This window comes from Trichechus manatus, unplaced genomic scaffold, assembly GCF_000243295.1.
Source record: "Trichechus manatus latirostris isolate Lorelei unplaced genomic scaffold, TriManLat1.0 scaffold00031, whole genome shotgun sequence".
NCBI lineage: Eukaryota > Metazoa > Chordata > Mammalia > Sirenia > Trichechidae > Trichechus > Trichechus manatus.
In genome coordinates, this window is record NW_004443967.1 from 16,467,128 (window position 1) to 16,480,352 (window position 13,225).

Consider the following 13,225-nt stretch of genomic DNA (forward strand, 5'->3'; position numbering starts at 1 on the left):
GAAGGCTTACAGAACAAAATAGTTTCTCATTTAACAGTTAGTACGCATGTTGCCCTATGACAATATGGTACGGCAGGGCAGGTCTAGCTGAAGAGGAGTTACTGTGATGGGTTGTTTGTGGCACTTAATACAGCCACCAGGGTAGGTCGGTAATCAGTGCAGGGTTGTTTCCAGTAGGCCGTGCCTGTGCTGCTTGGTGGTGTGATGTTAAACGCACGGTGTAGGTGGGCAGGATGTAGCGGGAAGATTGTTATGTGTGGAGCTAAGGTGGATATGGGAGAGAGGAGAGAGGAACAGGAGCTAAAGCATACAAACAAACAAAAAAGAATGCTAGGGAAGCTTGCCGTTGGAGTGGAGAGATGAGACACTATGAAATGGAGAAAAACAAAAAGGGGAAGAGGAAGGAAAAAAAGCAAAGAAAAGAATGAGTAAATAAATATCGGAAAGGGAAAAGAACATTAAAGTTCCCAGGGATCCCACCAGTGCGGCTATGAGGTCTGGGGAAGTTGTTCTCAGGTGTTGCAGTACAGCCTGGCTAGAAGACGTAGAAGTATACAATGCCACGTATTCAGGGAACAGAAAAAGAAGGAAGATATAGAGAGATGAGAAACTGAGCAATGAAGAAAGACAAAAAGGGAAAGAGAGGGAAAAGAAAACAAAACAAATTAAAAAAAATGAACAAGAAAAGCCCCCCAAAAAACAGAAAGAAAAAAAAAAAAAACCCAACGAAAAAAGAAATGCCCTCAGGGATCCCTCTGCATGTCTTGCAAGCTGAGGGGGTAGGTTCCAAGCCACACAGCACCACCTGGCTAGAACGGGTTCCCAACTCAAGAAAAGGAAAAGAAAACAAACAAACATTTCAAAACAAACAAACAAACGAAAGCCCCGGGATCCTACCAGCGCGGCAGCCCAGACCAGGAAGCAGCTCCACACTCGAACAGAGCTCTACAGCCTCTCAGGAAGAAGCAAGATGGCACACGGAGCCAGGTATTTGAGTGAAAGGAGGGGGAGGTGGTGAGAGGTATGGAAGAAATCAAAAGAAGTGGAAAAAAAGCAACACCAGCAGCCAACAAGTGGCACTCAGAGAGCTGGCCCGTTCGGGTGGGTGGAATCCAAGCAGCCGGTGCTTCTCGGACAAGAGATTGTGGCTGTGGGAAGCAGAGGAGGCCGAGTCGGGGTGAAGAAGGGTGCGGGGTGGGAAAGCGTATATCACAAATTACCGTTGGTTTTGTCTCCCGCTGGAAGCTCCGTGAAGCTGCTCGCTCATACCCCGTTTGCTGGTCTCCAGTAGGAGTCCAAGATGGCGAATCTGCGCTGCGTTAGCTGATAGGGGACCTCTGCATGAATCTCTCCTCACTCTCCGTTCTCTGTCAGTGTTTTCACTCCTTTTGGTGCCTGGCTGAGTTCTTTATCTCTTCATTTGATGTTTTAGGGTTTCAGGATTGTTGTTGTCTCTGTTCGCCTTAGTTTTTTGGATCTTTGCTGTGGAGGGACGGTGTGGTGCTTCTTCCTAGAGCACCATTTTGCCGGAAGTCCTCTTTTTTTTTTAATTCATTGCATCTTTAAAAAATATTAGAGGGAACACTTTTTAAAAAGAAAATTACTTATTTTGTTGTTATTTACAATGTTTATGGCAAAACATACACCAACTCAATAGAGACAATACTTTTAGTAGCATTGTTAGAAACAAGGTCTAAGAGCCTGCTTGCATTCCTTCATTCCTTCCATATTCCTTCATCAGTCTTCATCCATCTGTCCATCCATCCGTCCGTCCATCCATCCATCCACCCACCCATCTTCTCCATCCATCCATCCTCCACCCACACACCCATCTTCTCCATCCATCCATGCATCCACCCACTCAGTATTTGAGGTCCTGCTGTGTGCCAGGTAGTGTTAGGTGCTTGGCAAAATAAGACGGGGTTTTGTCTTTGAAAAGCTCACAGTCAAGCAGAGGAGACACAGGTGAAGAGATGATGCAGTACAATGTAGTAAGTGCTCTGATATCAGCATGGCATGGTGCTGTGGGAGGCACTAACCCCACCTGCAGCTCTGCCCCCAAATCAGAGAGATGGGGGATTGGGCTAACGGTCATAGAAGGGCAGTGCCCTGGCCTCCAGTCTCTTTTTGAAGACAGTGATTAGGACACCCCGCCCTGCCTCCAGTATGGGATAGGAGGCTGGTTTCTGACTCAAGGTCAAGTTCCAGGTATGTGCATAATGTCCTGATTCTTTCTAGGTGGTGTTCCCTGGATGTGCTAACTATAGGGACCAGTATCCGGAAAGATTGTTGCTTAGAGACCCAGCTCAGCTTGTCTCTCCCATGCCTGCCCCAGCCCAGTGCCTGGCCCGGAGCCGGCCCGGTGGAGCCCCCAGAAATGCTGCATGCATGCTGCTGGCGTGTGTAGGGTTTGTGTAACCCCAGGGCAGGCAGATGGCTCTTTATGAAGCCCTGTGGGGGCACAGACAGGACCCTGGTCTGTTTTCCAGCCCTGAGAAGATACATGCCGTTAGACTTCATCTTTTCCAACTAAAGGCAAGACAAAGGGAATGAAATTGCAAACAGAGCAATTAATTTTCACAAATGACTTTTTAGAAGAATTAATGAGCTTTTAAATTGCTACTTGAAATCATGAAGTCATGTTTCAGAGGGATAGTGTGTGGGGTAGATGACGCTGAGCTGAACCTTTTTTTAATTGTACTTTAGATGAAGGTTTACAGAACAAACTAGTTTCTCATTAAGCAGTTAGTACACATATTGTTTTGTGACATTGGTTGCTAACCCCATGACATGTCAACACTCTCCCTTCTCGACCTTGGGCTCCCCATGAGCTGAGCTGATTTTGAGATGGAATGATGGTCGAGCCCATGACTTCGATGCTGTATATAAGGAGGCTTTGAACCTGAGTGCTGATGCTGGCTATGTCATTCGACTGGAAAGACCCAGAGCAGAGCTGGGCAAGCAGATGTGTCTCTTTCTGTTGATGGAGTAAGTCTCGGGCTCCTGGATCTCTTTGCTGTGGACAAGTTGCTTTTGAAGAAGAACAAATGATACAGCTTTTGCTTTCACTCTGTTGAAAAGCGCACAAGAAGGAATACTTGGTGTTCTGGTTAAATTCAGTGAATTTTTTATTGAGTGCCTGCAAGGTATGGTGTTTGCTGCTGTGGGAAATCCAACGTTTACTAATTTCACTTCTTGTCTTAGTTACCTAGTGCTGCTATAACAGAAACACCACAGGTGGGTGGCTTTAACAAACAAATGTATTTTCTCACAGTTTAGGAGGTTAGAAGTCTGAATTCAGGGCGCTGGCTCTAGGGGAAGGCTTTCTGTCTCTGTTGGTGCTGAAGGACGGTCCTTGTCTCTTGAACTTATACTTCCTGGTTCCTTGGAGATCTCCATGTGTCTTGGCACGTATCTCCCTCCATCTCTCTCGCTTAATCTGGTCATTTTATATCTTGTAAGAGATTGATTTAAGACTCACCCTACACTAATCCTACCTCATTAACATAACAAAGACAACTCATTCCCACATGTCATTATAACCACCAAAAAACAAAACTAAACCCATTGCCTTCCAGTTGATTCCAACTCCTAGTGACCGTATAGGACAGAGTAGAACTGCCCCATAGGTTTTCTAAGGAGCAGCTGGTGGTTTCGAACTGCTGACCTTTTGGTTAGTGGCCAAACCCTTAACCACTGTGCCACCAGGGCTCCTACCAAAGGAATAGAGTTTAGGATTTACAACACATATATTTGGGGGGACACATTTCAATCTATAACTCCTCCCTTAAGGAGTTTGTAGTCTGGGGGGAGAGACAGACATATAGACAAGCAACTCTACAAGGTCGTGCATGTGTACTTATTTTTGGTGGGGGGAGAGAGTTGGAATTCATAAGGACCATGTGAAGGAAATAGAATTAAAGGTAAACAGGTGGGATTTTCACAAGTAGAGGGAGGAAGGCATTCCCAGCAGAGCAGCTTGTGGCCAGAGGTTGGGAGGGAAGAGAGGGCTGCTGGGCGGGGCTGGAGGCTGGTGAGCGGGGTGAGAGGAGGTTGGAAAGGTAGGCTGAGGTCAGATCCTGGTGGGCTCCAGATGTGATGCTGGAGAATTCCACCATTACTCAGGAAATGGTGCCATGTCTTGAAGTGAGATTTTGGGAAGGCAACTCCAGTGGTGGGGAGAAGAGAAGAGAGTTTATGCAGGGCGATTATTCTTTCATTTCCGTAAGAGCTGGTGAAGGCCCGGGCCAGGCAGCATACTTCCCAAGCATCTGGCGCATTTTGGGCCCTATGACCTTTTGGACTAGATTGAGTTAAGATAGTTGGTGGCTAGTTGTGGATAAGGCATATAGTGATGTTTTACACTGAAGAAAGATTAAAATATCTCTGAATTATGTCTATTTGTTCAATTAGAATTTGAGAAAAGGCTCTTTCATATATTTCTTTTCACTCTCTTATCTTCACCATCCCTCCGAATGGTTTCCATCCAGAAGGCAAAAACAAATATTGAATAAAAAACGACACTTCCTCTATCTTACTGTGCCTTGCTCCATTTCTGTGTGACTACTCTCGTGTAGGAGAACACTGTAGTCCATCAACCAATTTAACAGATACAACAACCAAGTCCTTTGGAGGAGTTGTGACTTGCTCATGGTGACACGGTGAGCTGATGGCAGCCCTGGGACCCTGTGTCTTACCTTCCAGACTGTCTCCCTCACTGCTTTAAAACAACACAGATTCATTATCGTAGAGTTCTAGAGGATGGAAGTGCAAAATCAAAGTGTTGGTAGGGCTGTGCTTTTCCTGGAGGCTCTAGGGGAGAATTTGTTTCCTTGTCTTTTCCGGCTTCTAGAGGCTGCCCACATTCTTTGGTTTGTGGCCCCTTCCTTGTATCACTCTGCCCTCTGCCTCTGTCATCACACCTCCTACTTTCTGACTCTGATCCTCCTGCCTCTCTCTTATAAGTCCCCTTGTGATTGCATTGGATTTACACAACAATCCAGGATAATCTCCCCATCTCAATATCCTTAACTTGATCACATCTGCAGAGTCCCTTTTGCCATGTCAGGTAACACATTCACAAATTCTGGGAATAGGATGTGGGACATCTCTACTATGCCCTTGTCAAATACTCTTACTGGATTATTTTGGCAGTAACTGAGAGGTGGGTTGTTTGAATCCACCCAGCAGTGCTGAGGAAGAAAGCCCTGGTGATCTACTTCTGTAAGATTACAGCCATTGAGAACCCTATGAAGTGCAGGTCTGTTTTGAAGCACATGGGGTTGCCATGAGTCAGCATTGACTGGATGACAGTGGGTTTGGTTTTGATTTATTGGTAAAAAGAACAGACTGGTGGTTGGGCAGCTAGTATCCTGGTACTGGCTCGGCTGTGTGATTCGGGGCTGAGTACATAACCCTCTGAGGCTCTTTTTTCCTTCATCTAAAATAATGAGTCTTTAAGGTCCATTTGATGGTTAAACCAGAAGTGTCATGTATAGGATCTTCACCACTGCTTTTTGTACTAACTCCGTGATGGTGGGGGGTTCTTCCAGATGAAATGATAAGGAAGGAATTACATGTTTGTGCCTTACAAGTACATATGTGCCTGAATGTATCCCTGTTTGATGTGTTCATCCTATTTCATTTTTATTATTATTACTATTTTTATGGACAGGGGAGTCAAGTTTATTTCAAAACAAAAGCTCTGTTGGGCTGCATCCAATGCAGGAGAAAAGGCGTACTTAGAGGCCTGGTTAAATTCCCCATGTGCATGATACGGAGGTGTGCATCCAGTGAACCTTTACAACTTGAAAAACTGAGCTGTAACATACCATGCAGTCATATTGTTTCAGTGTTACTAATTAAAAAAAAAAAAAGCCTGCACTGGAAATTACAATATGGCAGAACTTTGTTTCTCCTACCCTCTGACCCTAATACGTTAATGTACAGATTTTATGACCAGGGTCTGTGTTAGAAATCTAAACATTTCACAAGATTTTAAACATTACTGGGAAACTGAATTTAGAGGAAACAAAATTAGATAAAAGTACAATGCCCGTGACAGCCAACATTATGTAGCTGGGCTGTATGAGGTTGTTTAGAAGGCAAGGATTAAAAAGACAAAACGTTTTTAAAGTTTACCCCCAAAGTTGATGTGCTGATTAGAACATAAGTACATCAGTATTTTTATTTTTGATATGTTTGCTTTTTCCACTTCTGTAACACAATAGGCATGCTGGCAGGTATGCTGTTAAGAACTGTGATAAATGCATTATGGCTCCTAAAGGCTTAGGAATATGGTTACATTGAACTGGGGACATTTCCCATATGCTCTGAGTTTCTGTCACCGGATGGGGCCATTTTTTGTTAAAGAGTCACATAAAATACTAAATAAATTTTGTAACTCCTAATGACCATTTATGTCAGTTGAGGACATGTAAATTTTATGAATTTTTGTGAAAATATAAGATAATACCCAAGAAAATGGAGTTTTCTACATATGTATGGTTTTTGATTATTTTAGAATTTTTGTGAACATGGAGTAGTATGCTTACTTTGACTTCTTAAAAATGATTTTGGTAGTGATAGAAGTTTGTATAACAGTAGAAACTAAATACCCACAACCACAATAAGAACCTTTATCCTTGAGTCTGTCGTTGGCATTATTTTCTTTAAGACACAAAATACTCCCACAATCCTATCACATAGTTATCGATAAGAAGACAGGCCTGTCCATCTGCTTCTGAAAACTAGCCATTGAAATCAACTGGTTTAGTCTGCTAGAGTATACATGATGGATGGATGAGAAATTCAGTTGTGATTTTGAAGATGCATTTTACAGTGAGTTCTACATGTTATTAGGTAGAATCCATTGGGTGGGAGAGATGTGACTTTTTTTTTTAAATAAGAGTAGGCTAGTTGAATATTTTTTGGGTCTTGTTATGGATTGAATTTTATCCCCCAAAAATATGTGTTATAAATCATAATTTGCATGTCGGTGATTATAATCCCATTTGGGAATGGGTTGTCTTTGTTATAGTAATGAGACAGGATTAGTGTAGAGTGTCTTGAGTCAATGTCTTTTGAGATATAAAAGAGATTAACAAGCAAGAAGAAGCAGAGATGAGGGAAGAGAGATACCAAGCCACATGAAGATTGTCCAGGAAGCAGAAGCTGAAGAGGCAAGGACTTTCCTCAAGAGCTGAAGGAGAGGGAAAGCCTTCTACTTGAGCTGACGCTCTGAAGTTGGCCTTTTAACCTTCTAAATTGTGAGAAAACTGTTTGTGAAAGCTGTCTACTTCTGGTATTTCTGTTGTAGCAGCAGTAGATTACTAAGACAGAATTTGGTACCAGAAAACTGGGATGCTGCTCTAACAGATACCTAAAATGTGGAAATGCTTTTGGAATTGGATAGTTGGTAGACACTGAAAGAGTTTTAAGGTGCCTGATAGTAAAAGTCTAGATTGCCTCGAAGAGACTGTTGGTAGAATTATGGACGTCAAAGGCAGTTCTGGTGGGGGCTCAGAAGGAAATGAGGAGAGCTGTAGAGAAAGTCTCTATCGTCTTAGAGATTACATATGGTGCCAGCAACAGAATGTTGCTAGAAATGTGGATGTTAAATGTGCTTCTGGTGAGGCTTTAAAAGAAAATGATGAACATGTGATTGGACAGTGGAGGAAGGGCAGTGCTTTTTATGCAGTGGCAAAGAACTTAACCTGAATTATGTTCAAATGTTTGGTGGAAGGTAGAACTTCTAAGTGATGAACTTGGATATCTGGCTGAGGAGATTTCTAAGCAATATCTTAAAGGGGCCCTGTAGTTTCTCCTCACCGCTTATAGTAAAATGTGAGAGGAAAGAGACGGACTTAAAAATGAACTGTGCAAAATGAAAACAAAACATAAAGATTTGGAAAATTCTGTTGTACTAACTAAGGACATGTGTTCTAGAATTTTCACCAAGGACATGGCCTCACAATCTTTTGGTAAAAAGATTAAGCCCATGACTGATGGATATACTAAATTACCACAGCAGAAAACCCATCACCTTAGACTGATGGGGACAGAGAAGGAACAAAAGGAAAGAACACTGTCTTCCTCTTGGAATTCTGCACTCAGGAAACAGGCCAAAGGAGCTATGTCCATTGTCCTCCAAAAAAAAGAAAAGGAACATCCCTGGAGCAGCTCAGAGATCAGCAGAACTGTTGGAAGGAGCGTGGGAAGCAGGGTCTTCTTCTTTCAAAGGGTGGGGCCACGGCCTCTGGGGTCTCAAAGGTGGGGCCATGGCCTCTGGTGTGTCAAAGGGTAGAACCCCATCTCCTAGGTTTCAAAGAGTCAGATCTTTACCAGCTTGGTTCTGGTGAGACTACCATTCAGTTTGGTGAAGAGGATGGGGCTGCTGCCCAAAGCTGAAGGGGCAGAGCTGCCATGCGCAAGGGGCAGAGGAAAGAGGCTTACTGGGGCCGAGAGGGTGGGTCACCACTCAGATGGATTAGGAGAATGGGGCTGCCCAAAGCCAAGGGAGCAGAGTTGCATTCCCATTGTGCATGGAAGGTGAAGCTGAAGCCCAGGGCTGAGGGGCCGCCACCCAGAATCCAGAGACAGTGGCCGACACCCAGAGTCTAGAGGGCAGGGCCAATGCCTAGATGGATGGTCTCAGAGAACAGAGGATTATTTTCAAGCCTTGAGAGCTAATGTAATGTGTTCTGCTGGGTTTTGGTCTTGCTTGGTGCAGTTACCCCTTTTCTGCCAATTTCTCCCATTTGTAATGGAAATGTCTACCTTGTGCCTGTTCTGCCATTGTATTTTGGAAGCAGATAACTTGTATTCTAGATTTCACAGGTTCACAGATGAAGAGGAATTTTGCCCCAGGATGGAATACGCCTAAAGTCTCATCCATATTTGATTCAGATGATTCAGAAGATGTGATTTTAGACTTGGAGTTGATTTAAGACTTTTGGGATGATGTGATGGGGTGAACGTTTTGCATGTGGGAAGGACATGAATTTGGGGGACCCAAAGAGTAGAATTTTATGGATTGAATTGTGTCCCCCAAAAATATGTATAGTAAATCCTAACCTTTATGCCTATGGTTATAATTCCATTTGGGAATGGATTGTCTTTGTTAATGATGCAGGATTAGTGTAGGATTTGTCTTGAGATAATCTCTTTTGAGATATAACAGATATTAAACAAGCAAGCAGAGAAGAGATCGGGTACAACAGATGCCAAGACACATGGAGATCTCCAAGGAACCACAAAGCAGAAGCTGAAAAGACAAGGACTTTCCTCCAGAGCTGACAGAGAGAGAAAGCCTTCCCCTAGAGCTGGCGCTCTGAATTCAGATTTCTAGACTCCTAAACTGTGTGGTTTACCTGAGTGATTTAAAATCAGGAAAGCTGTCCATCAGGGTTGTATCCTTTCACCATACTTATTCAATCTGCTGCTGAGCAAATAATCTGAGAAGCTGGACTAAATGAAGAAGAATGGGGTATCAGGATTGGAGGAAGACTCATTAACAACCTACCATATGCAGATGACACAACCTTGCTTGTTGAAACCGAAGAGGATTTGAAGCATTTACTGATGCAGATCAAAGACTACAGCCTTCAGTATGGATTACGCCTCAACATAAAGAAAACAAAAGTCTTCACAACTGGACCAACAAGCAACATCATGATAAACAGAGAAAAGACTGACGTTGTCAAGGATTTCGTTTTACTCACATCCACAATCAACACCCATGAAAGCAGCAGTCAAGAAATCAAATGGCATATCGCATTAGGCTAATATGCTGCAAAAGACCGCTTTAAAGTGTTAAAAAGCAAAGATGTCACTTTAAGGACTAAAGTGTGCCTGACCCAAGCCATGGTATTTTCATTTGCCCCCTATGCATGTGTAAGCTGGACAATGAATAAGGAAGACCAAAGAAGAATTGATGCCTTTGAATTATGGTGTTGGTGAAGAGTATTGAATATACCACGGGCTGCCAGAAGAACGAACAAATCTATCTTGGAAGCACAGCCAGAATGCTCCTTAGAAGCAAGATGGCAACACTTGGTCTTATGTATTTTGGACATGTTATCAGGGGGACATCGTGCTTGGTAAAGTATAGGGTTAGTGAAAAAGTGGAAGACCCTCAACGAGATGGAATGACACAGTGGCTGCAACAATGGGCCCAAGCATAGCGAGGATTGTGAGGTTGGCCTAGGAACCGGCAGTGTTCATTCTGCTGTAGGTAGAGTCGCTATGAGTTGGAACCAACTTGATGGCACCTGACAACCACAGCAACACTTCGGAGAAAGATAACCCTGTTGCAAAATCAGAATGGCTTTATGTCAGGATAAACATTTGGGATTTCAAACATTTCTTGATTATTGTCAATTTTAAGGGCCAGTTGTTAATGTTGGACATATTCTTTGCTGACTTAGATTGTAATGTAGCTTAGCGGCTTAATATCCTCATGAGCCATAAAATAATTTTTTATCAATTTGGTTTCCAAAGACTATTTAGTCTATGTATCATTGATTCATAGTTAGGAAAAAGTCATTTCTTAAGAAAAGCCATTACTGGAAATGAAACTAGTGTATAAAGTGGCTATTCGACAGTTGTTGCTGCCTTTGTCGGTTTTCTTCCTATTGTAAAAATCCACTTATGGTTGTCTGGTGTTCTGCGGAATGAATTTCTCCTATTGGCACTGATGATACTTATATTTGTCCGTGGAAGATAAGGCGACTTCATGGGTATCAGAGGGGATGATGAGTGCAAAGACTGAACGTATTTTGATATTAAAAACAATAGTAACCCAGCATGGTCACTTCCATCTCTGTTAATATCTTTTCCTCCTTTCCTTCCTAACAGCTTTTTATAACTATGACGCCAGGGGAGCCGATGAGCTTTCTCTACAGATAGGTGACACGGTGCACATCTTGGAAACATATGAAGGTGAGTCTGTTCTCTTGGGCGTTTGGCACACTTTCTCACCGCCTAACGGACAGAATGTTACCCTCTGAAGAAAGTATGTGTAATCATGTTCCTTTCTCAGATGATCAGTAGTTTTATATTATGGATGAGGTAGTGGTTAGGAGCTTGGCTGCTGACCAAAAGGTTGGCCGTTCAAATCCACCAGGCGCTTCTTGGAAACCTGTGGGGCAGTTATGCTCTGTCCTTTACGGTCGCTATGAGTCGGAATCGATGCGACGGCAATGGGTTTGGTTTGGTTTTATTTCAGGTAAGGGCAGTAAGGGAGACCAGCTGTTATATAAATAGTTCTTTATTCAGACGAACAACTAAAATTTCCCATTTTTACTTCTGAAATCCTCTGTTGAAATTACTATTTTCATTTAAAAACTCACTGGTAGCTTCTTTTTTTGTTTGTTTGTTTATGCATTTATATAGAAGTGTTAACTGTTAATAGCTAGCCACTTGAAAGAAAATATACTTACGTTATTTCCGATTTTTTTCTTTGTTTTGATGTGTTTGATGTGAATTGATGACCTTTTTTATGCTTTCATTTGTATTTGTTAACAATATGCATCATATGAACCTCAAATTGTCCTTTCTTAATTTTCTTTGCTTTCCTGTTGTTTTTTTTAATCTGTGACCTCCATTTTCTTAGGGGTGAACAAAGTTTGTCACAGTTATGTGGCATGTCTGTGGCCCAGTAAAGCAATTTTTTTTAAAATTGTTGTAGTTTAAATGAAGTTTACATTTCAAGTTAGTCTCCCATACAAAAATTTATACATGCATTGTTATGTGACCCTAATTGCTCTCCCCATACTGTGACAGCACTCTCCTCCTTTCCACCCTGATTCCCCATGTCCATTCAACCAGCTCCTGACCCTCTCTGCCTTCCCATCTCACCTCCAGACAGAAGCTGCCTGTTTAGTCTCTTGTATCTACTTGAGCTTAGAGGCACACTCCTCCCGAGTATCACTTTATGTCCCACAGTCCAGTTCAGTCCCTGTCTGGAGAGTTGGCCTGGGAATTTGCTTTAATTCTGGGCTGATAGAGAATCCAGGGCCCATGCTTTCCAGGGTTCCTTCAGTCTCAGTCAGACCATTAAGTCTGGTCTTCTTACTAGAATTTGAGTTCGGCACCCCACCTTTCTCCTGCTCCATCGGGGCAATTGTTTTAATAATCCAGTAAATATACTGTTGGTGACAGTGGCTTTCTGATGCCTTTGGTTTTTCAGGCAACTGGTTTTCATATTCAGTGTTTTGTCAATTTTCTGAAGGTCATCGTTGGTGGTGTGCTGTGGTCATTGTTGCAGAGAAGGGAAGCCATGATTGGCACGCCTTTAAGGATTCCACAGATCTGCAGGTTTTGTAAGATTGTATTTTAGTGGTGGTGACTTTATTTTCTGCTTGAAAGAGTGATTTCCATATAGCATGTTAATAAAAAGTGATTGAAATCATTTATATCAACAGCAAGCTTGCTTTTAGATAGGGTTTCTCTAAACTCTTCCAAGTAGGAGGTGGGAACGGAGGTAGAGGAGGAAAATGCAGACAACCCATAGGAGAAAAAACCAAAAAACAGTTAGCCTGCAAACTGATTCTGACTCAGGGCAACCCCATGTGTGTCAGAGTAGAACTCCATTCCATAGGGTTAGTGGCTGAGTTTTTGGAAGTAGATTGTCAGGTCTTTCTTTCGAGGTGCCTTTGGGTGGACTCAAACTTCCAACCTTTCGGTTAGCAGCCGAGCGCAGTAACCATTTGCACCACATAAGGACATCACTGTTGTCGTGTGCCGTGGAGTCAATTCCGACTCACAGTGACCCTATAGGACAGAGTAGAGCTGCCCCATAGGTTTTCTAGGCCATCATCTTTATGGGAGCAGATGGCCAGGTCTCTTCTCTTGCAGAGCCACTGGTAGGTTCTAACCGCCCACCTTTCAGGGACTCTCCTCGTAATCACGTTGAATTTCACAGCCTGTCTTTGAAATCTACTTTGCACAAGAGTGAAGAGACTCTACGTTTCTGCACCCCAGGCAAGCTGCCACTGGCCATGAGTTCCTTGTAGACACCTCTGGAAGCACATATCTATTAAAGCATAAACCTATTAAGTAGCCCTTATTTCCCCGTCTGACTTAAGCTGCCTTAGAATTCCATCCCATTTGCGCCTTTTACCCTAAAAAAGCCCTATGTGGTGGTGGGGGATGGGAGGAGTCTGCATTAGTGGATACGCCTAGAAGCAGATGTCGCGCCGCACAGCCGACCCAGCCCTTAAGT

The 13,225-nt window shown here is 43.0% G+C and overlaps 1 protein-coding gene across 1 annotated transcript in view; it reads left to right on the forward strand.

Moving 5' to 3' along the window:
- The window catches only part of DOCK1 (dedicator of cytokinesis 1), a 569,919-nt gene that overhangs the window by 55,704 nt on the left and 500,990 nt on the right, over nt 1–13,225 (forward strand). Inside the window, exon 2 of the mRNA XM_023730055.1 lies at nt 10,858–10,941. Within this exon, the coding sequence (XP_023585823.1) occupies nt 10,858–10,941 (84 nt within the window). The remainder of the gene's footprint in view (nt 1–10,857; nt 10,942–13,225) is intronic.